This window comes from Chanodichthys erythropterus, chromosome 16 (genome assembly GCF_024489055.1).
Source record: "Chanodichthys erythropterus isolate Z2021 chromosome 16, ASM2448905v1, whole genome shotgun sequence".
In the NCBI taxonomy this organism is placed as follows: Eukaryota; Metazoa; Chordata; class Actinopteri; order Cypriniformes; family Xenocyprididae; genus Chanodichthys; species Chanodichthys erythropterus.
In genome coordinates this window covers 1,733,374-1,759,073 of record NC_090236.1, presented here as the reverse complement: position 1 = coordinate 1,759,073, position 25,700 = coordinate 1,733,374, and the positions used below count along the sequence as shown (strand labels likewise).

The window sequence follows — 25,700 nt, the reverse complement described above, 5'->3', positions numbered from 1 at the left end:
TGATCTGATGTGGCTTCATATCATAGAATGAGGCATAAATGCTATTATTTTATAGAATTATATTTCAGCTATTTCAATTAGCATTGCATTACAAATATACTTTATTCGTATGAACATACCTGATATGCCAAGACAAACACAGATAAACCATATATTGTCACAATTGTATGTTTATTGTCTTCATGTTTCATCAGTCCAAATGTGTCTATCTGTGATGTCATGATTGACAGTTGTGATTGCTTCTCTTAGCAAAGTAGTCAATGAGGCACCATCAGACTTTTCTTTCGGGGGGGTACGGGGGAGGGAATTACAACTTTAACTTTAATTTCTACACTTCCAAAACTGTTTATTTCACACCGACATAATGAGTTGTTCTGCAGTAAACTGTACTAAATGATTATATAAAAATAATACTTTTTTTTTTTTTTTTTTACTTTTTTCTCTCAGTGGATGAAACATATTTCTTGACAAAAATTAAGAAATTACCACCACAGATTTTTATAATAATAATTTAATATTTTATAATAATATTTTAGAGCTACTTATTTATAGGAAAATGGAAGTGGAATTGTCAAGTGCCCAACCAAAATGGATGGATGTTGTTTGGATTGTGAAAACTCAGTTTTTAAATCCTAACCAATTATGAAATCTGGTTTCCCACAAATCTCAAACATGCACACACTACAAGTTTTGAAAATTACACACTACAGGATTATTAAGATTATCATGCCCAGAGGAGCACCTTCTGAATCCTTTTTAATTGGTTAAATACTGTTAAAATACGTATACAGGTGTAAATTTACGCATATAAACTGTTATGCTGCCTCAGAAGTCTGTCCTAAATCAGTTTCATGAGGTGCCTTCATGCACAAATGGTGCCTTACAAGTCATAGAACCTTTTCACAGACTGTGATGACACGTATTCAATATCGTAAATCCAGCAAAACAAATTATATATATATATATTTATTATTATTAATTTATTTGTATTATATATATATATATATATTATTATTTTTTTTTTTTATGTAGGTACATTTATAACACTATACTCAGTGTTATATTACCTTTGCATCAAATGACAAAAATCTAGTTAATGCTGCTGTGAGGGTGTTTTTAATACAGCGGCTATGGAAGTGACAGTAAAAATGACATCTTTCTCTCTTCTGACTGCCGTTATCAATCAATCGCTTTCTATTTTTTTCCTATTTTTGAAAGTTGTGAAAACACTATTGTGGAGTTTTTCTTTTGCTATTTGAGCAAATGGAAACACAAAAATATATATTTAATGTATTCTCTCATTCACTGCTATAGAATTTTACCCAACTATGATGACTTCCGCTTCTGAGAAACCTGGAAATGTGAAAAAGGTCTATTGCCTCCTGATAAGGCAGCGAGGTAACAAGTCTGCCTAGATTTTCAGATGCAGCCTAGGTTCCCGCCTTAAAGCGACAATAACTGTGGCATAATAAAATAAAATAAATGCTATATTTATTTTATTTTATTTATTTTTTGGCATTTGGTAATTTTCCACAGCACACTTGACAACCTGTCACGCACACTAGTGTGCCTCAGCACAGTGGTTGGGAAACACTGGTTTAGATTAATATAATATGTTGCACGCTTTACTCTCAGTAACAAAATAAACACAACAAAAATGAGAAAACGGCAAGCATGTTTTTATAGAAAGCATAAGAAAAGCATCTGATCATAACATCATGTGTTAGCAGGAGCTCTGCAAATTAGCACTCCAGTAAAGTCACATCATGTTGATTTATATGGTATTTTATTCAAAAGATTACTTAAAAGCAAGCAGCTTTACAGTATCAAACATGAAAAGTCAGTGCATCATTTCATCAGAAGCACACCTTCGTTTTCTACTATAAAGTGGTTATCCAGTGTGTTCATGTTTTCACCCGCGGAGATCTTATCTCAGTAAACTCAACATTTGAAATGAATCAGAAGAGTTCCATATGAAAGAAGCGCACACCTCCTATTTCTTTTTTTGTCACGGACAAATGGTAGTACGAAGGTGTCTTGCAGATGGAGCGAAATTTTCCTAAGAGTTCCAAACACAAAATGAACTTGGATTCTGAATTTTGAAAAACAGACTTTTACGATCTGGACTCGACAGTAATGCAACAACATGTAAGTAACTGTTCATTCTAATGCCTGTTCTGATATGTAATGATTCATGTAGTCGGATGTTCTTTGTCTATGTGTCAGTATGTTAAATCAAACCAGTGACTAAATGGTCAACCTCACATTGTTTCTCACAGTAGAATGAAAATAATCTGTTATTTAAATGGTGATTAAATTATATATAGAAAGCAATAAAAAAAAAAAAAACGCTCCCTTAACAATCATTGGAGCTGTCAATCAAACAGCGTAGTTATAATGAAAGCATTGCATTGACAGCATTTGCCAATACTGAACCAGCGTTCTGACGTTCATAAAAAACTGTTGAGATGACTTGACGCATCATCCAATATATTAGGAAATCTGAATATGAATATTTTAATCTAAACTCATAATCTATAATATATAAATTATGTATAATCAGTAAATGCACTACGCAACTTTGGTCTCTTCATCACCATTTGTGGTTGAAGCATAAAACTGCATGACACTTGTGAAGGACTTATTTTAAGTCAATAGTGTTTCAGAACTGCTTTTCTGTGCGGATTAATCATCATGTTCATATCAGAGCAGATCTGTCATACTGCTCCAAGACCCACTGGGAGTAGGTTGGAATACACTTCACAACTTCAACAATATGAACAGATTTTAAAACACTAGGGATCCACTTGCAGACTTTGTAAATAGTTACAGAGAAAATTGGGCGACTGAGGATCACACACTCAATTTCCAAACATAGTAAACTAATGCAGATAAATGCACCTCATTGCAAGCTGACACATGAAAAACCAAACAATATGTGTTCTAAAATCAGTTAGAAAACATGTTTTATATCAGATTCTTCACAACAACTACTTATTGTAACCATTTTGTAGCAACCATCTACAACTGATTTTGTCTACTTTAAAAAGATTTGGCTCAGTGCAATTATGAAATCGTAAAGGCTGCAATTTATTTTATGCGCAACTTGTCAGTAAAGCACGGCTCTGTGATCAGTAATAAATGCTGCTCCATCTGAAAGCACTAATGTTTGAGTTGCTTATAACATGCATTTGAAAAAGCAGTACGCATTAAACACCATTCCAAACATGAGAACCATTTATGGACCTCTTGTCCAACAAAAGACATTTAATAACATGTTTTTACTCCAAACTCACTTCATAACGTCAGATGAGTGTTTACAGATTGATGTAAACGATGTCTTTACAACTTCTCTGGACCTTGAATGTGGTAATTTTGTTGCTTTCTATGGAAGATAAAAAAAAAAAAAAAAAAACAACACTTGGATTTGATCAAAAATACATTCATTTGTGTTCCGAAGATGAACGAAGGTTTGGAACAACATGAGGGTGAGTAATTAATGATAGAAATATCATTTTTGGGTGAACTAACCCTTTAAGACCTGCCGCAGCTGAACATGATGCAGATCTCATTTTCTCACAAATCTTTAAGTTAATTTAAGATGTTTTTTTTTTTAAAACTAATTTAACTTATAACTTATAAGTAACTTCATAACTAAGTAACCTCATAACTTATGAGGATATCGACGAAGCTGGCATTTTGGCATAATTCTCTGTGTTAATGTTTGTTTTAGCGCGAAAGAGAACTCCATACAGGGGCACGTCTTTCGTATGTGTGTCACCCAGACATGACATTCACGGACAGCTTGTTTGTCTTGTGGCACTTGAATGGTTTAAAAGCATTTGCGTGGATTGAAACGCTAGCCAAATTATTACAGAAAAAACAGATGCTGCGATAATTGCATTTTTGTGTGTGTGTAGGTGTGTGTGTGTGTGTGTGTGTGTGTGTGTATATAACACTACTTTTGTCATTTTTCACAAAGAGTCATCCTGTTTAACCAAAACTTCGGTTTTACCGAATGACAATTTTGGTTATACCGAATGATGATATTTTCAAACACTGCTAACAGGCTGATATCTAGCTGGCTAACAAGTTTTTAAAATATTACAACATTCATGCAGTTCAGAATGCTGATAGACTCAAAAATGAGGGGTTCAAAAAAAAAAGAGTTATGAGATATAAACATACAGCAGGGACCTGTCAGTTCAACATTATGATACTCATATTTGTTTTATCATGTCAAATGCAAAGTTTCTCCATATGTTCCCAGCAGACCTGTGAAGGAAAAAATATCAAATTGGCTCTGTCCCAGCAGATTCACTTGCAGCTAATCATTAATTTCAGATGAAATGAAAGCCACAAGCAATGGCCTACTGGCCTTGTTTCAGTTCCCAGATGAGTGAAATGACACATGTAGTTTTCTTTTAAGTCTGACTTACTTTCGCTGTTTTTAAAGAGGTCAGGTATGTTTGAGCTAAAAGTGTGTCAGATATGTAGCAGGGACAATTGGTTTGATTTCAGATTTAAACCACCATTCCAAGATCAGAATGTTAGGAGAAAAACTGGCATTTAAGGATGAGATGGAAAACTCTAAAATTTTAAAAAGGGTATATATGTGGATCTTTCCAGGCTAAACTAAGAGCAGCTGCCATGAGCATTCAGATATCACAACCATGGTGGGCCTCATTCATGAAACACAAGCAAAACAAATTCCGCTGTAAAAGCATTTTGCATTTAATTTAATAATTAGAAAGACTGGATTTATGAACATTTTACACATAAATATGTTCTGCTCATGTTTTATGAATGAGGCCCAGTGGATGCACTGTAAAATGTCTATAAAACCATAAATTACACCTTTCATTGATGTGATGTGTGTTAAAATCAATGTCAGACCGTTTCCCACTTTTTAACATCTGTTAAAATGCGAAAAAAAAAAAAAAAAAAAAAAGAACTGGCATGATTTGTCTTAATTTAATCTATTAAATGGATAAAAGGTAGGGTGAAAAATCATTTCTTGCTGTAGACACCCACATTACCTTGACAACAGGGAGTCGAGGTTTGGCTGGCTAGCACAGGCTGGAACTGCACCATTATGTGTGCAGTAAAGCATCTTTCTCAATTGACAGCCATTCAAAAGTAGTCATGTATTTTGACAAAATATCAATCATCTCTCTTTTTTTTTTTTTTTTTTTGGAGGGCTTATAATAGCATGAAATAGACTGTTTATATCAAAACATGTTTTCTTTGCTGCTTGGAATTGATGCAAATATAGTGTGTTGCAGTTTAAACTGGTTAGATTTTTTAGGGAAATGAAAAGGAACAAATCTTTTATTCACTCAATATCCTATGAAAGCGATGGGAGTTCCACCCCAAAACAATAGTTAGTTCAATAAAAAATGTAATAACAAAATGCAGCTGATATTCTACATCTATGGTTGCAAAAATGTCGACTTTTGTGATTGGCCATAACTGCAGGTTGTAGCCAATGGATATGCTTCTCTATCAGTGCACATTCTTTGAAAACTGATCAGAAACTCTTACTTTAATAGATGTCATTACAGAAAAAGCTGTGTTTCTATCTAAAATTATGTTTAATCAGATTTAATGTAAACTGTGATAATATCTACCCCAAAAATCGCATGTGTTTCCGTTAATGAGACACATATTGAGTGAAAACTGTATCATGACCTCATGTGATGAAGCAGACAGTAAGAAGGAGAGGGAGATAAACTTATTTATACTCTTTTTAAATTCTTCTTTAATAAATAAAGAAATAATTAAAATAGAAATTAAAGTTTAAATTATTTCAGAAAATTCTAGAATAGAGCTACATGTTGTTTAGGTAGCAACATAGTTTTGGAAAAAATGCCAATGTCTATGGTATTTTCCTCAAAACAATAATGTTTTAAAAATGATAAACACCACATTTCAACCCTTTTAACCATTGTTTAAAAAAAGGGATGAGTCATATTATATATTCTAGTACCTTATTATCAGGTTTGTGTGACCTGTTAAACTCTGCCTGCACCACAAAAGGAGATTCTTACACAATGTATCTTTAATTTGGCATAAATTGGCACAGGTTATCTCCAAGCACATATTATGTTGAATGAGTGAATTTTGCTTATTTTTCCTGGTGTGTTGGTGTCAATATAATCATTTGTTAAACAAATTAGATAGATTCTGTTTGTATATTTATTTGCATATAAATTTGGTCTTCACAATGATAATTAGTACTTATTGTTTGTTTGGATTCTACAGTCCAGTTTTTGTATATTCTTCTGTCACATGATCTGTTTCCATCATAATTATTTAACGTATATACGGAGTAGTTTGATTTCATCATATCCTCAGTCTAAGGTGTCCAATCCTGTTCTTGAAGGTCCACTGTCTTGCAGAGTTTAGCGCTAACCACAATTAAACACACCTAATCCAGCATCAAGGTTTTACTAAACATATTAGAAACTTCCAGGCAGGTGTGTTGAGGCAAGTTGGAGCTAAACTCTGCCTGACAGTCTCCCTCCAGGACCATGTATGGACATCCCTGGTCTAAGCTATTGAGACTTTTGGCTTCCTTGCATCTACTAACTTATGTAATGTTTTATGTGAATGATGGTATGAAGAACACACATTCACTCGTACATAATGGGCTATACAATAATAGTGTATTTATTTTAATTTCTAACAAAAATATTTTAGCAAAATGTGTATTTTAGTCAGTGTATTTTTTGCACTTGAGATAAGGGACAAAACATGTTTTAGATGTTTAAAAAATAAAAACTAACACTACATTATTAAAAATGTGTATTTTTGTAGAGAAAGGTCTCAGATAATGAACCATGTAAGGGAACAGGTTTTTATGAAAATATTTTTCTAAAAATTAATATTTATTCACTTCATAACTTAATTTGTGTCAACTCCACCAGACACAGTAAAAAGCAAGCTAATATAATTTAATCCATCCAAAAACAGTCTATTCAGTTATCTTCAATAAAGGAGCTAAGTCATAAAATACATTGTTTTTTTTTTTTCTGTTTTCACACTATTACAATCCACACTTTACAATCCAGTTCCTAAATTCCTTAATTATCCTCCCTCCTTTTAATATTAAACATACGTCACCAATGTTCTTAGGTAAATGAAACATAATATCATGTACTTCCATTGATGTTTTAACTTTTACACAATAAATTAAAAGAAATGAGACATTTCTTTCAAAATTAACAAAAACCTTCACCTGACTGTTAAATACTGATGGAGTTGACAAAGGTCCAGATGGGGCCAAATATACAATATATGTAAATAGAATCATGAAACAACATCAGAAGAATTACCCATATGCAAAAAACAAAACAAACAAACAAAAAAAAGTTGACAAAATTAATATTTCCACTTAAACCACGTGTTGTACAGTAGACCAATTTAGTTTTTTCCTCAGTTGTAGCTGCCTTAATAAACATATAAAAATAGCAAGATTTATCCCACGACTATTTACATAAACTATTACACTGCAATGAAAGAGTTGACATGTTAAAGCTGTGACCACAGAGACTTCAATATTGTTTAAAATAAATAAAAATATATATAAACACAGGGGTGTCCAGAGTCGGTCCTGGAGGTCCACTGTCCTGCAGAGTTTTGCTCCAACCAGCTCAAAAAAAAACCTGCCTGTAAGTTCCTAGTACGCCTAGTTAGACCTTAATTAGCTGGTTCAGTTGTGTTTAATTAGGGTTGGAGCTAATCTCTGCATGACAGCGGCCTTCCAGGACCGAGATTGGACACCCTTGGTTTAACAAGACGCTTGTTGACAGAATATACAAAATGGAAATACTCGCGGGACTTTCTGACATTTACAGATAAAGATATAACCATAAAAGTTATATGCTGAGGAAAACACATGTCAATGGCATTAAACATCACACGCATCTGTAAAGCCAAAAGAGGACAAGACGCGGTAAACACTTATGCATTTGTTTGAAGCGCTTATTAATATTAATATGTGCTTATATTAATGTTTTGGACAACTTGAATCATGTAACTTTCCTGCAGCAGCAGCAGCTCACTCTGTGTGCTCCGCTATCTTTCATATGCGTTTTATCCATAGAAACGGGTTATTCACTACTGTAAAGCGGCATGACTGGCTGATGGTTTCCCAGGTACAGTGCGCAGACGCGACTAATCTATAATCAAATTCGTTGTCGATTATTTTCATTATCGAAAACAATCGATTATATCAATTAGTTGTTGCAACCCTACTGTACTCTAATGTAGTGGTCCTAGGGATGCAATGCACTGCATATTTTGTATGTCTTCCGAGAACTTGGAAGGTGTGAGATGGAACAGAGGTGAACAGAAACATTGTGGAGGTTCATTGAGGAGGTGGCCTGCTGCTCACAACCTACTCATAAACTCAGTAGCCATGAAATGCATTTAGCCTGTAGGGCAGATCTGGTAGCGACTGTGTTCTAATTTAATAATCTGTTCCTTCCCTCCTCCAACTCAAAAGGTGCATTTCATTCGACCATAAGTGGACTGTGAAGTGGACTTCACAGGGTATTTCGCCCATCACAAGTGAGATCCCAATCCGAAGGAAGTGAAACATGTTCAGCTTGTAAGGCAATGCGAACAGCATAGGGAATAAGGAACATCGATACATCACTTCACAGGAAGTAGAGAGGAAAAAAATCACCCAACTGTATTTCGCTTAAACAGCCAGATACACATAATAATGACAAAATGCTGGTCTTGATGAGTATCAGTTCTTAAAGTAACAGCTTCCTAATATACCTGCTGCCAAATTATGAAATTATATATATATATATATATATATATATATATATATATATATATATATATATATATATATATATATATATATATATATATATATTGCATGATGATGATTGCATGATATGACAGATACACACCATCTCTTTACAGTCCTTTCAAAAATGGTTTAATGGAAGCCATGCTTTACTATTTTACTATTGCTATACTACTTAGTTTTAAAGCACTCACCTGTAATCTCAAACTATTCATAACAGTAAAGTATTGAAAATTATTGAGGATTTCACTTACCCACTTAACACAACAATGAAGTCCATTACATTCCAGCCATTTCTGAGATAGGAACCCTTATGAAAAACAAAACCAAGTGCCACCAGCTTGATACCAGCCTCAAAACAGAAGATCCCAATGAAATAAGGCTCTGTCTTCTCCTAATGGACAAAATGATAAAGAAACAGATACAATGATTAAACACAGCAATTGATAGAGAATATAAATATAGAAATGCCCATTGTAGTTTTGATTTTCTAATTGATGTCAAACAGCAAAGTGTTTTCTCAGTTATTATTTTCAGAGTTAGTACTGTAAGAAAGTTTCCCTTTCGAATGGTAACTGGCACTACGTCTAAAGACACTATGGGGAATGCCTCCAGCATGACAGTGTCTGAAGCACATGATTCAAATGTGACCATGTCATTGGCCAGCGATAGCCCGTGATGTGGCTATATGTGCGACCGTGAGTACAAGAGGGCACCTGTAGTACACGTCAACAATTTCTTTTGTCTTCAAGAGACGTTTGTCTGCATACATGTGAACGTGATTGTCATGAAGAAACACTCTGCCAAGTGTTTGCAGGAAGTGTCTGCTTTGTGCATGAGTGAGGAGCATGCATGTTTAATTCTCGAGGGAGCTGACTGTGCACATTGTGAGGATTTCTCAATGAATGCTCCGTTTGCGTTGTCCTTATTACTATGGATGTGGGACGATTTGGGTGGAATGCCTTCGACTTGTTGAATATGCTGGAATGTGCTGGATGGGATGCATTCGCATAACTATCTACAGAGACAGGTAAGGAGCTTGGTCTTTTCTGTTCTCTCCTGAGGGATAGTAGTTAGCGTTTACACAAATGTATTCGGCTCTCGAAGGAGTTATAGGTACACATAGCGATGCATTCATGGCTGTTCTCGCATGATTCTTTCAGAGTTACAGAATCTGGAATTTGAATTTAGCGTGATTAACTCCCAAGGGGGTCAATTGTGTGTTTTGTGATGCAGTGCTTCCCACAGGTTTGAAATATACTTGCGGTGGCAGCCGGGTGGAAAATCCTCCTCACAAAAATTATCTTCTATATGTGACAAACAACAAATAATGTGTGACATAAAAAAAATATATATATTATATATATATATATATATATATATATATATTGAAATTCATTTTGATACAGATTATGCAGTTTTGGGGGGATATGAAGTAGGATACTTTTTTATCTATTAACCGCAAAATTCCTCAACTTCACCATTTATATGCATATGCAATATTACATTTTAATGAAAAAAAAAAATATATATGATGGTCAAAATTAAATAGGAGTTGTTTCTGGACATTGATCTAGGTTTTAGAGGCAAAATTCTGTCATCTGCTGGTTAGAGAAATCTATAGGAAATATATTTTTAGTGTAATTACCATATACATCCAGCAGAAGACCCATTAATTTTTCTGGATGTGGCCAACTGCTCTTATAAATGCAATATGTAACGAACATGATCACCCTCGCACACACACACAAGCGCGCATACCAGGTCTTTGTCTGTGAAATATCCACTGCGTTTTTGAGGGTCTTTGCAGCACGTGGAATTGTCAGTGAGAGTAAACAGTGCTCGTGCACACTGAACGAGCAGGTATGAAACGCGTAGACCAAAGGGAGACTTTCCAATAGTTAGGGGCCGTTCACATGTCGCGTCTTTTGCACGCTCAAGTCGTTATTTTAAGTGTAGACGTGGGACGAACACACTCAAATATAGATCGAAAGCTCTGCCAAGATGGACGAGCAGCTGATCATACCTGTACAGGGCTGGTTTTTCATTTCTCATCTCCATTAGTAGTAGTATAATCTAGTATTAGAGCTAACGCAAGGTCCGGAAATCCCTTCAACCTTTGCTGAAACTTCTTCATCTTCATGCAGAGCGCGGCTCATGATTGCTTAGCAACGAGCGTTTTCGAAAAGAGGAGAAAGTGGTGCGGCTGGTGTTTGCCACACGTTTTTAGACGCAACATGTGAACGGCCTCTAAATCTTATAAGAGTAAAAAAGTATAAGAGGATAAAAACAATAAAAGCAAAAATGTGCCACCAAATATGGGCGACCCGCCCAGGTAAAGTCTATGTGTGGGAAGCTCTGCACCGGTCACTGTGCTTTGTTCCACCCAGGCTTTACTCTCTCTGCGGCTCGGGTCCAGTGGCTGCCAATGCGGTTAGGCGGATCGATTGTGGGGGTTGTAGATGGAGCACGGAGTCGCACAGGAATATTTTTTGCTAGCTCTGGTACTGTTATTTGATTTAATTTATGTAATTCTGTGGAAGCTATTGTTATAAGCTTTGTAGGAAGTTATGAGCTTTTAAATTGAGTAGTACAGTTTGGTGGCTGAGGTTAAGTATGTTGTGTCTCCTTTTGCTATAAAACAAAGCTGTTAAGGTCTCAACTCACCTTAGCTCCAGCTAGACAGTGAAACCAAGTGTGTCGGCCCTCTGTGGGCTGCTGTGGTGAGCTGTCTTTTTGCCTTGAGTGTAGTTTGGCCTCCTCTCAATCTGAGAAGTGTTCGGTTGAGGCCTCTGCTCTCTATCTAGACAGTGTCATTAAGTGTGTCAGCCCTCTGTGGGCCACAGTGGTGAGCAGTCTCTAGGGTTGAGTAGGACTGGCCTCCTCTTACTTTTTGGGAGTCTTTCTGCTGAGGCTGCCACTCACTTGAGCCTCAGTTAGACAGTGACATCGGGTGTTCGGCCCTCAGTATTGCCGCTTTGATAAACTGTTTTTATGTTTAGCTGGTTGGCCTCCTCACTATAAGAGAGTAATTCTGCTGAGGCCTTCGCTCACTTGAGCTCTAGCTAGTCAGCGACAAAGTTTTGGCTCTCGAGGCCGCCTTGGTAAGCTGGTTTTCAGTTTGAGTATGGTTGGCCTTCTAGCTTGGAGTTGTTCTCGGGGGTTGAACCATATCCCCCTAGTATAGTGACAAGGCGAGAGAACACATTGCCTGTATTCCCTTAAAGGTAATGCCTGTCAGGGACTGGCATTCCCAGAACTTGAGCTCTGCCCTGGGGCAGGCACTGTTTGCTCGCCCCAGTAAGGGTTCTTTTTTGCATAGGGCATGGGCCTGAGTTGTGGCCTTAGGGAATAGTCACTAACAGTCCTGTGTTGAGCCTTCTTTTTGCTTATCTTAGCCATTTCGGCAGTTATTCCCTCAGCATGGCGAAGTGGGTACTCATTCCCTATAGTGCCTTCGGATGCATGCGAATTCCCATTCGAAAGGGAACATCTTTGGTTACGCATGTAAGGTTCCCTGAGAAGAGGAACAAGACACTGCGTCTCGCTGCCATGCTTCGAGCATACCGGGTAACATCAACTTCAGACAAAAAAGTTGTTGACGTGTATGACAGGTGACCTCTTGTACTCACAGTCACACATGTAGCCACGCAATGGGCTGTCACTGGCCAATGACATTGTTGCGTTTGAATCACATGCTTCAGACACCATCATGCTGGAGGCATTCTCCATAGTGTCTTTGGACACAGTGTCTCGAACCCCTTCTCAGGGAACATTCTTTTTAGAGACATACTCTCCTAACCCAGCCAAGGGAAACTGGTAGGATAAGTACAGTGTTCAGTTGTTTTGATGCATTGTTTAATATTTGCTTAATTTGTCCTTAGGAAATATTCCAAGTTTGTTAGTGTTAGTAAAGATTGAAAAACTAGACAAGTGTATGTGCTGTGAAATTGAAGATTTGTATTGTTTCATAGTTGAGTTGGTTGCCATGTTCAGTAGGAATTGCTGCCGGTTGCCATTGGCTGAGTAACTGAATGCAGTTTATTTTGGACTCTGGGAATCAAATAATTTAAATAAAAAGTAGTATAAGTAGCAGCAAGTGTTTCGAATATGGATATATTTATGTTTTTAATGCTTACCAGCCTTTTGGACATAGGTGTCTTGTCTTCACCAGGAAGATGTTGCTCCAGGGATAAAACAATACAGTTGGCTATGATGGTGGCCAGGATCATATACTCAAATGGAGTAATGGCATAGAGGTCAAGGCAAATATTATATCAGAAGAAGAAAAAAAACATTTCATTTATGACAAAATAAGAACTATTAAATTCAGACCCAACATTCCAGCTCACAACAATAAAGACTCTTCTCTTCAAGATTCACAGACTCTACACACTATACTCAACACAAACAAAAATTTTGTATAATTGCATTAATACCCTTTTCTCTTCAGTAGGGATATACACTGTATAATGTATACATACAAATGGTTATGCATCATTGTACTCATTCTTATTAGTTGAGTTGTCATCCAGAAATGTAGCTGACCTTATAGTAATGGAGTGTTTGAGTGGATGATGTAGGTGAGAAGTGTGCATATCTTCATTGACAGATTCACAGTGGCTTCATTGTCTTGTTCTAGCGCCTGTGGCTGCATTGTCTTGCTTTAGCGCCTGTCAGCCTTGATTAGCTTTATAGCGGTTTGCAGGAATTTTGGCTCATGTGAACACTAAATGAACTCAGACTATGTCAGATGCTTACAGAGCAAGCAGGTTATTCCACTTTGCAAAATTAAACCTGGTTGTGGGGATGAATTTTCCTCCTGCTGTCCTCAAGTACAACAAGCACAACTAAAGTCATGTAATCCACAACTTGTAGGCACTGACCCAACATGTCTACAAGTGGTAGAACTTAAAGCGGAACTCGAATTTGCGAAGCTCCCCCTACAGTTTCCTTTAGTGAATCAGACTGTCATAAATACTCCAAGCGCAGCTCTGGACTACAACGACTACAACGACTACAACGCTCACCAGCACAGTAGTTTTGCAAATACAGTACAAGAAAGAGGAGGTGGGTAAATTGCAAATACAGTACACTCAATGGAGGTGGGTAATTTTTGAAATTGTCTTATAAAGTCACAATATATACATTGTTTTTGAATTACTGTAAAGCATTTTGTCACTCTCGCGTGAGCATGAAAATGAGGCGAGATTGTGTCGGGTCGATTCAGCTCAACTTTCAAGTGCTGTTTTCTGGCGTAGACATGCCAGAGGGGGTTAGTGTTCACCTCAAACACACAACTACAAATCAATTAACCATCATAAGGACTTAGAAAACAATTTATGAAGGTAAAAAAAGTGACTTAGTTCTGCTTTAAGTTATTAGTTGATAGTTGATGCAGCCCCTAATTAGGGCTGGACGATTAATTGAAATGTAATCAAAACCAAAATTCAGAACTTGTAACCGACGTAGTTTTCCCATGACGGTTAATACTTTCCCCTTAAAAACATACTACCGCATGTGTAGTCACGTGACTCCGGCCCGTCCAGTCAGTGGCATGGAAGCAACATGGAGGCGAACTCAAACACAGTCAGCACACACAGCGGCGAGCCCCAAAGTGAAGTCACTTACACATGCGTCTTCACTTAACTTTGTCAATTGTATGCGTTTTAAGGCTTGCAAGTTTGGACATTTAAGAGATTTTAGACCATCAGATGTGTATTATTATTTGAGCTACTGCGTTGATGCAGCTTCACAATTAATAGAGAGACGGTATTACTAATTCACACATGCAATTGCTCTCTCTGCATTCAAATGAATGTACTGGTACTGTGCTAATTTATCTGTAAGAAATGTTATGAACCATATACAAAATAACTGCTGAAAGTGAGCTGTTATGTCAGAGCACTCTTTCAGTAGAAATAAATATCCCAACTTTAATAGTCAAGCATATTTACAGTACACCTTGTCAGTGAACTATGAGGGCAAAAAAAAAAAAAAAAAAACAAACAAAAAAAAAAAACAACAACACTAAAAATAAAAAAATCATTCATTAATCATAATTGAGGTAAAATGTTTTGATTTTAGGTCATATCGTCCAGCCATACCCCTAATAGCACATTCAGGTAAGCCACATCTATAGAATGTATTCTGCCACATTAAATAAATTATCCAACAGTGTGCACCAATTTCTGAGATATGACAACTTTTAATGAAATTGTGTTCAACCAAAATACTGCATTAAGCAGTTTTTTTTTTTTAGAAATTAAGTTGTTCCAAATACTTTAGTGGCAGCATTAGAATCAATTCATCTAATTTGTTTCAGTTAAAATAAACATCTAGAAAACCACATTAAATTTAATTTATATTACTACTTGTCACTACCATTAGTGCAGTTTTTGTTCATAGCATTATGCAATGTTATTTCAAGTAGACAACCACAATCTAACCACCCACATTACTCTTCAGCACACTAACCATAAAAATGTCAGCAACAGAAACTCGTTTAAAAGCCAAACCTAATAGCATTAAACAAGATCAAGTCTTTCTCTTACTAAAAACACATAAAAACACTTGATTTCAACATTTACTTTTATAAGATGATTATGAACATTATGTCAAGAGAATTCATCAAAATGTTAATCCAAATAATAACTTTTTAATTCTTAACTTGCTACCATGAATGTATTTAAGTGGTGTTAATAGATCTCCTGAATTTCTTTTTTAGAGTGCATGGCTCAGGAATGCTAGTTAGACTGCCAGTAAAACTCCCAATCAACTAGGTACATTATATGCTGGCAACACTGAAAGTCTAGAATCTCTTTCTTTATCTTTGCTGGCTTTGTCCATCAGAATGCTATGGGGACCTGTGCAATGTAAAAAAACAAAAAACAACAACAACAAAAAATCATCTCTACTTTCAGTTGATTCTGACATGACCACTGGAAGACCAGATTAACATAAGATGTGTTCCTTATTAGAAGAGTAAATCACAATCTACAATTCAGTACTGTCTTAAGTAACTCCTCATTCTAACTTAAGCTGCAGATATCATTCCTTTTTTAAAATAATAATAATAATTTATATATATATATATATATATATATATATATATATATATATATATATATATATATATATATATATATATATATACACAAAGCAAGCATAAACACTGCTGCTGAAGTGAAAATTTGAGAAGGCAATTGAAAGAAAATATCTGACTATGCAAACAAATAGGCCTTATAATTTATGTAGTTTCACAAAGATCACAAAAGAATATATGTAAGCATAACCTGTTTAAAGCTTTATATATTAATGCATGTCTTATATTTATTTTAATTTATAAGCAAAGTTTAATATTGTCAATTAATATAATTGTATGAATATATTACATGAATTATACATAATTATAATTCGTATAATGATTTCACTATAAACTGATTTAATTTGGAGCGTGCGATACAGGGGGACTGGCTTTATTGCCTTAGATATATATCACTTTACTCACAGCTGATTGGCTGAAAAATATCAAGGAGACATTTTAATTGTTTATTAATAAACCCTTGTTTTATGATTCAGTGTTGGCTACAAAGATGAAGTTGACGATGCTGACTCATGTCCGCAATGCACGTTTAGAGAGAAATGCAACTTTCATACAGATTACATATTGTTTTCTGTTCTAATTGGTTCATTTAAAAGCAGACATTTCAAGTTTTCTATAGATATATTTCTCATATCTGTAAAAGGCAAAAGTAGCCTACCCAGGTGAAAAAGTGCACTAAAATACACTTTATTTCAGTACACATAGTACACTTCTATAATGTACTTAAAGCGACCTCCGAACACAGACAGTAAAAGAAATGGACACAGCGCCCCCATTGGAACTCAACTGAGACAAGTGAAGCCCATTTTTAGCGATTTTTAGCACTTCCGTTTCTGACGCGCAGACTCAAACTAAGCTTGATGACGTCAGCAACCTGTCTGACAGATGTAAATCTTCTAGTACCTGTGCATGAAAACTGCCATCGTTAATCTTGCAGAGACGGCGAGCTTGAGCGGGGAGTTCTTTGGCGTGAGTGAGCAGGAGTAAGTATTCTGATTAATTAGTTTGTATAGTATTTTAAAATGTAACGCCAGTACGCCATATTAAGTTAATGCATACTATTGCCTGCGAGCTCCTCCTCCTGTCTGTACGGTAATTTCTCTACTGTGCAACTGAGAGTCGAGTGGTTATGACGCTATTTTTACAAAAACTGTTTCTACGGGGCCATAATGTAACATAGAAGGTAATGGAGCCCTTTATACATTGTTGTGTATCTTTAGAGATAAATAATGGACAAATGGAGTCTTTAAACGCCTCAGATGTAAAGTTATTCGCTGTCAAAGTGACGCCAAAATGAATGGGAGTCAGTGGGATGCTAACGCAAGTGAAATTCTGCTACAAGATGGCGGCACGCGGCCGACTTCAACTTCCGGTCGACTTCCTTGGGCACTGCCTCCGAAGAATAGGCGAATCTCAACATAACACTGACTGTTACGTAACAGTCGTGGTGTGTGCCCCAATATTTGCATAATGCCAGCACATGATGTTCCCGACATTATAAAAGGCATTAGACAAGGGCAACAAGTTAACGTCTGGAGCTGCACTATGGAAGTAAATTAATGCCAAATGTTTTTGAAATAAAAAGCTTGTTGAATTGCTCTAACTGAAAAAAAATATGCATTACATTAGGTGTACTTGCATTTAGATGCACTGTATTTTTAAGGCTTGCATTTTTATGGGATGAAATTCAACACAGTCGTATATTTAAGCTGTGAATATTTCAATTAAAAATATTTCACACACATTTTCATTATCAAAAATTAAATAATTCATATTCACATTTCAAATTTCACTTCCAAGATATTTATTCTGTTTAAAAATACAACCTATAAAATTCGACTAGCAATTTTCAGTCCATTTTATTTCACTTTACAAATTCGCTTCCACAAATTCAGTGGCTCAAATTCGGCAGAAAATTCAACATTTCACATCCGGGAACTGCAGGAAGAGCAGTAGAGTGCCGATGCATCATCTCTATCTGCTGTTAGTCTTCTTCACCAGCAGGTGCCGCTAGCGGCTGTTTAGGAAGACCAAAGCAACGCTAGTAAGTCATTCATTCATAAAAACGGATTTACAGAATTAGAGCAAGCGGTAAGTGAATGTGTGATGATTATCAGGGCCAGTATAAATGCAGAAAAGCTGATAAAGACACAAAAGCTGCATTTATGTTTAATTCAGTGTCTTTACGCTTACTTTCCCTGTGTAGCTACAGTTTTCTCTACAGTGAACAAGATAACGTTATTGCCCGATGCTGGTGTACAGATCAAACGTTAAATCTGAGATAGACATATATTTCTCTCTGTTGTTTAGTTTCCTTAACTTTGTATCGCAGCGCTGTGTTGTAATACTAGGGCTTCCCTCATCCGTCATAGCTGCCATCAGGACATATAAACTCTTTAACACAGCTTAATGGACTCGTACAGTGATATAAAAGACCAAACTCGAACCTCATTTGTGATGTAGGTTAGACTCTATAGGCTCCAAGAAAGCAGATACTGACATAAAGTTGATTTGACGCTGAACGTTTGATTATGATATTCGCAAATTTAGGGACCGTCTCTAAAGTTACGACATTCTGTATTCACGTTTCTACCTTCTACCAAACTCTTGTAGACACACATGCACATATACATATTCAAACACACCCCACTCAAAGTACATGCATATATACTATTTCTTTTTTTTTTTTTTTTACACGTTCATCACACAATTTTTTTTTTACTTTGTTCATTTTTTATTTTACCTGATCATAGATTATCCTGCTTATACAAATTTTAAATTAAATTTAGAAATAAAATTAACTAAGTAGAACTAATTGTGTGATGAATGTGTAAAAAAAAGAAAAAGTATATGTGCATGTACTTTGAGTTGAGTGTGTTTGAATATGTGTGTGTGTGTGTGTGTGTGTGTGTGTGTGTGTGTGTGTGTGTGTGTGAGAGAGAGAGAGAGAGAGAGAGAGAGAGAGAGAGAGAGAAGGGTGCATCACTCTTCGACCTGGCACCTATAGATGAACACTTCACAGGTAGTTTTGGTGATTGTAAATCATTCTCATCAAATGCTATTGAGCTTTAAATTATGGCATTTTTTTGTATGATCCAATACAGTAGTGAAATACATAGCAATCTTTACATATTACTTGACAGTTTATTTGGAAACACTTTACAGTAAGGTTCATAATGTATTAACTAATGTGAACTATCCATGAGCAACACATTTGTTGTTGTATTTGTTAATCTTTGTTAACGTTAATAAAAATACAGCAGTTCATTGTTCATGTTACTTCACTGTGCATTAACTAAAGTTGACAAATACAACTCTTGATTTTAATAATGTATTAGTAAATGCTGGAATTAACTTTAACAAAGATTAGTAAGTGCTGTAGAAGTGCAGTTCATTGTTCGTTCATATCAACTATTTAATATAAAGTGTTACCTTTTATTTTAATAAACATCAAAAATCTAAAAGGTTTGCATTATACCTGACACCTAGATGAACAATTTACAGTTGGTTTTGTGACTAAGTCATTCTCTTTAAATGCTATTGAAGGTAGAAACGTGAATACATAATGTTGTAACTTTAGAGACAGTCCCTAAATTTGCGAATATCATAATCAAACGTTCAGCGTCAAATCAACTTTATGCCAGTATCTGCTTTCTTGGAGCCTATATAGTCTAACCTACATCACAAATGAGGTGCGAGTTTGGTCTTTTATATCACTGTACGAGTCCATTAAGCTGTGTTAAGAGTTTATATGTCCTGATGGCAGCTATGACGGATGAGGGAAGCCCTAGTAATACAACACAGCGCTGCGATATAAAGTTAAGGAAACTAAACAACAGAGAGAAATATATGTCTATCTCAGATTTAACGTTTGATCTATACACCAGCATCGGGCAATAACGTTATCTTGTTCACTGGAGAGAAAGCTGTAGCTACACTGGGAAAGTAAGCGTAAATACACTGAATTAAACATAAATGCAGCTTTTGTGTCTTTATCAGCTTTTCTGCATTTATACTGGCCCTGATAATCATCACACATTCACTTACCGCTTGCTCCATTTCTGTAAATCTGTTTTTATGAATGAATGATGACTTACTAGCCGTGATCTCGTCTTAAACAGCCGCTAGCGGCACCTGCTGGTGAAGAAGACCAACAGCAGATAGAGATGATGCATCGGCACTCTACTGCTCTTCCTGCAGTTCCCGGATGTGAAATGTTGAATTTTCTGCCGAATTTGAGCCACTGAATTTGTGGAAGCGAATTTGTAAAGCGAAATAAAATGGACTGAAAATTGCTAGTTGAATTTTATAGGTTGTATTTTTAAACATGAATGAATATTTTGGAAGTGAAATCTAAAAGGTGAATATGAATTATTGAATTTTTAATAATGAAAATGTGTGTGAAATATTTTTAATTGAAATATTCACAGCCTAAATATACGACCATGTTGAATTTCAGCCCATAAAAATGCAAGCCTTAAAAATACAGTGCATCTAAATGCAAGTACAGCTAATGTAATGCATTTTTTTTTTTCAGTTAGAGCAATTCAACAAGCTTTTTATTTCAAAAACATTTGGCATTAATTTACTTCCATACTGCACACAGCCGAATCATCAGACTAGGTAAGCAAGAACAACAGCGAAAAATGGCAGATGGAGCAATAATAACTGACATAATCCATGATAGCATGATATTTGTAAATTGTCTTTCTAAAAGTTTCGTTAGCATGTTGCTAATGTACTGTTAAATGAGGTTAAAGTTACCATCGTTTCTTACTGTATTCACGGAGAATACTGTATAATGCATAAACACAACTTCATTCTTTATAAATCTCTCCAACAGTGTAGCAATAGCCGTTAGCCACAGAGGACAGCCTCAAATTCACTCAGAATAAAACTTTTAACATCCAAATAAATACTTTACTCACATAATTCGAAGCATGCATGCAGCATGCATGACAAACATCTTGTAAAGATCCATTTGAGGGTTATATTATCTGTGTGAACTTTGTAAATGTGCTGTAATATAGTCGACAGCTCGTGTGGCAGGAAGCACGCGTCTTAAAGGGGTGGCGCCGAGTGTAAATCAGTGCATTGTTAATGGTGCCCCAAAATAGGCAGTTAAAAAAAATGTATTTAAAAAAAATGTATGGGGTATTTTGAGCTGAAACTTCACAGACACATTCAGGAGACACCTTAGACTTATATTACATCTTGTGAAAGAACGTTCTTGGGCACCTTTAAAGTGCTCTATTTTTGCAAACTAATTTTGTACTTAAGATACTAAAAATTCTTCTTTAGTACTTCTTAAGAAAGTCTTAAGAACATCTAAGTGTACTCAAGTGTGCTATTTTGAGACAACATGAATATGAACTAAAATGTGCTTTTAATATACTATCTCTGTATTAAAATAAAATGTATTTAGTTACCACTTGTAGTACACTTGAACCCATCTTTCATAGACTTTTAAATATACTCATTAGACATAGAAAATACACTTATGTATTATTTAAAATATAATAATACAGTAATATATGATAAATACATACAAAATGTATTCAAAATGTATTGCCCAATAGCATTTGCCAAAAATAGCAGCAGGAAAGATAGCAAGGGTCAGAAGTCGTGGGTGTAGATGGCCAAGTTTTTTTTTGGTAGTGCAGAGACATCAATGGGCAAACCAGTCCTCCGACAAGAGTCCAACAGGTAATCCAAAACTGTCTCGACTGGGAATATCCAGAACAGGAACAAGAGACTCAAACAAAGCCAGGACTAACGCTGCATGAACACACCAACAATCTGACAATACAGCGCAAAAAACAGAGACATTAAGGCCACATCCACACGAAGCCAGAGCATTCCCCTAAAGGAAAGAAATGTATAAGTTTCGGTTCATTTTTGTGACACACTCCAGTTCACAGACCAGAAAGCATATCCTGTTTGTTTTCTTTGTTTTACAAAATCACAACATTTTGTGAGTTTTTACAAATAAAAATAGACTCTATACAGTTTTGAATGATTTATTACTCTCAAGCACAAAAATCACTGAGTATTTTAAGTTGTTTCTGCTGTTATCAGGAAAAAATGCAAGTGATCGTGCAAGCGCCTCCTTGTCATGCAGTATGTGTCATGCAGCATGCTAATACTTCCACACTCCCCATAAACACTTGGATCTGTGGCTAATAATAACACACATTTATCTAGGTTTGCGTTAAAGTGAGCGGCCATGTAAAGCTGTTGCCACAATGATAATGCAATAATGCAATAATATTAACTTGGACAAAAGCACATGGGACCCCGGTAGGGGATTCAAGTGTAGTTTGTAGAAACTCACAAATGTGTACATAGAGGATGAACCTGTTGCATCACACATGTCTTATAGAGTTAGCACTGACAAAAAGGCTTTTGAAGCCACCATACTCCTAGTTAAATGAGCTCTGACATAGGCGAAGGCTGTCCGGATACTTCATATACAAGAGAGTTGCAAGCCTTGACTATCTACTTGCTCATTCTCTGCTTGAATGCTGGGGCCCCTTTCCTAGGTGACCCAAAGCAAACAAACAACTGTTCGGTCTTACAGGGCAGCTCTGTGAACATAGGTATCCAATGCCCTAACTGGGCATAGCAGATTTAGCCTCTTTGGGATGGCACCACAAGGCACTGTTCACTTGCACAATTATTGTGATACAAGCTAAGGTCGGTAGTAACACATCCAACTCCTCCACAAAGTGGGTGACAGTAATTGCATGCAATTGAAATGAGCTATTGCCACAAAGATATGGTAAAGGATTGAAATTGCATTCATTAGAGATAAGCAGACCAGTACCACCACCCCTTCCAATCAGGTGAGGGGTGTGGGAAAAAGTGAAATTATGTGGAGACCTGAATGAGTAGTGACAGATGTAATGAAATCTGCTTTGTTTACAGCAGATTGGCAATTCCAAAAAAGACCAATAGGAGGACATAGGTAAAATATGCAGGTTTTTAGGATTGCACTGCCATCAACGTGTGGCACGGGATTTACAAGTGTTAGTAATAGTAGGAATTTGGAAGCACTTTTTTATATTTATTTATATATATATATATATATATATATATATATATATATATATATATATATATATATATATATATATATATATATATTGAAAGGTGCAGCCTAGAAATTGGAAGTAGTATCTCAAGTAGGCAAAAATACATGAGACGTATTGTGATAATACAATATCAGCAATCACAGACTGAATTCTGACAGCATTTGATTAGAGGACCACTGAGTAAGCCAAAAATCAATAGGTTATTTGCTCTGGAATTTTTACAAAGGTTGTGTAAGAAAAACACTAACTATTTAAGTCATTTTTGATAATGTCATGTTATTTTACATTTTGTCTGTGTTTGAGTTGGACTCTTAGTTGGTATTTTATTGTATCATTGTTTCCTGTTTTGCTTCCTTTACATTTGTTTCCATGTTTATTCATTGTTTGATTAATGTGATCCACCTGTTTCTCATTTTCTTCCTTTGTTTTTGTTGGTATATATTGAGTATGTTTTCTGTTAGTCTTTTGTTCCGATTTAGTCTATGTATGGTGGGGTAGTTCTGTTCATGATTTTGAGAATTCTGGGACTCCTGAGTATTTGATTATTTTTGTTATTTTGAGTTTTTCAATGCTGCAGTCCTTAACTTTTTTTAGTTAAAAATGATCCAAAATCTTTTTTTTTTTGAGCAAGTGCATAACCAGCCAGTGTTCAAAACTATCTACTTACCATGCTCAACATTTAAGGCATTAAATGGTCATGCTTCCATATCTGTCTGATCTACTCTACTCCTACTCTCCTGCCCAGTCCCACTATTTAATATTTTGGATAATGTGGCTATATGTGGCCTTAGGTGTTTGTGCTATACAATGCGACCTTGAGCTATGGAAAGGCGCTATATAAATAAAACTTCTTCTTCTTCTTCGCTTGATTCACAGTGATAAGCTTGTAATAATGTTTTCAAATCAGACTGGTATTTGTATGTTTCTGTGGGAAATTCGAGCATTCTGCTATTCGTCTTTGTGTTATTACGTCACGTCTGTTTACATAAAAAAGGAGTCCCAGCTAGTAGGCTATATCGCATATGAGGATGCTGCAGGTGGCGCATCATTTATGGCCATCTCTCTCAGCAGCTGGAATAATTAAATTTATCATTTTGATGGTGGATTGTAATCCAAAAGGTCTAAATGACAATCATCAGTGACAACTGGAGATTCACCCATAGTCAAAAGCAAAAGACTTCGGACTGCGGAGTGGCTACAGAAATTGAAATCTACAGTTAATTCAATGCAGATGTTAATAAAATTAACAACTTGAGAACAAAGTATAACAATAATAATAATTTGCACGGTTTTATGTGATATGAGCTAAGCGATCATAAGATTCAATCACCATTGGTAGCGCGATTTATTGTAATGTTTTTTTTCCGACCAACTGAATTAGCTGAATAAACAATATTCAGATGGCGATAAAATCATCAACTAGCTCACGTGAGAATATCCAGTGATTTTTTTTTTTTACCATTGCAAATCAAAATTCACGGAAATCCATATTCATTCATGTTCTCTAAAGCTTGTCTGAGGGGGTGATCAAAGAGTAATCCTCAATTCTCATTGTGTCCAATGACATCACCAAATAAAATAGCTTCAAAAGTGATTGGTTTGTGTTGGTTGTGTGTGCTGGGGCAAGTATCACTTTTCCTTTTGATCATATTTAGTGATTTTAACAATTTAGAACTTACAGTAAGTTATCTTATAATACCTCAAATCATGCAGCTTATAGAAAAAAGCTGTGCTATTACTTTGTGAGCAACCAGAGCACCAATTTTCACCATTTTTGTCAGATAAATGATGGTTGCAAGTGAGGTAAAATACTTGGAAGCTATAATGCACACACACACACACACACACACACACACACACAAAAAAGCATTATAAAATAATAAGCATAGTAATGTCAGTTCAGTCAGGGATGCAGTAACCTAGAATTTTCAGCTTTTTTTATTTTTGGCATCTCTCTAGCAATGAGGGTTGCCATGGCAACCAGCATTCAACACTTAACCTTCTCCAGGGAGGGTTGGCTGAGTTTTGCTCACCTGAGAAACATTCAAACATTATCTCAAATGCTGCTTGTAATACATTTTCAGGCTCAAGTATGGAAAACAGGTGTAATCCTCATAAGCACGTGCAGTGACCTGAAATCAGTTCCTGCTGATTGGATTTGTAGCTGACTCTTGTGAATTTAATTAATCAAATTTAAAAGGAAGTTTTCAGGAAACATGAAATATATCATTTTGTTGTACGAGATAGTGGCTAAATGTTCAACAAGTTGTCACCCTGGAATTATAAGGTTCTATCTGATATTTTTGTCAAATTTATTCTGTGACAGTCTATTTACATTATGTGATGTTTCCTTTTTTTTAGAAAACAAAAAGGTTCTACCTTCAAAGTTAAACTCTAACTTGGTTCTATACTGTTCTATATGTGAACCAATCAGCACTTTTAATGCACACACGAGGACCAATCAGGATCAGCTTTCTTTGTCATGTCGCCGGACTGCTCCGTGACAGTGGAAAAGAGAGCAGAAAACCAAAATCAGTTAAGACTAAATGCCACGTAACGCGATGTTTATTAAAAACCTCATGGTCAAATATTTTATTTATGATCTTGTCAATGACCGCAGCCCAAATTCCATGGAATTTCAGTCTTTTGTGTGTGTATGTTTTGCTTTAGCTTT

The 25,700-nt window shown here is 35.8% G+C and overlaps 1 protein-coding gene across 3 annotated transcripts in view; it reads right to left on the bottom strand.

The window, feature by feature from the left end:
* Positions 1-25,700, bottom strand: part of cacna1eb (calcium channel, voltage-dependent, R type, alpha 1E subunit b) — a 139,926-nt gene that overhangs the window by 104,495 nt on the left and 9,731 nt on the right. Inside the window, exons 2-3 of one of the 3 annotated variants that reach the window (XM_067363705.1) lie at positions 12,967-13,073; positions 9,082-9,221 (exon numbers count right to left, since the gene is read on the bottom strand). In XM_067363705.1, the coding sequence (XP_067219806.1) occupies positions 9,082-9,221; positions 12,967-13,073 (247 nt within the window). Of the gene's footprint in view, positions 1-3,296; positions 3,353-9,081; positions 10,187-12,966; positions 13,074-25,700 lie in introns of those variants that run through there. The other 2 variants (XM_067363706.1, XM_067363707.1) reach the window with 2 other exon arrangements.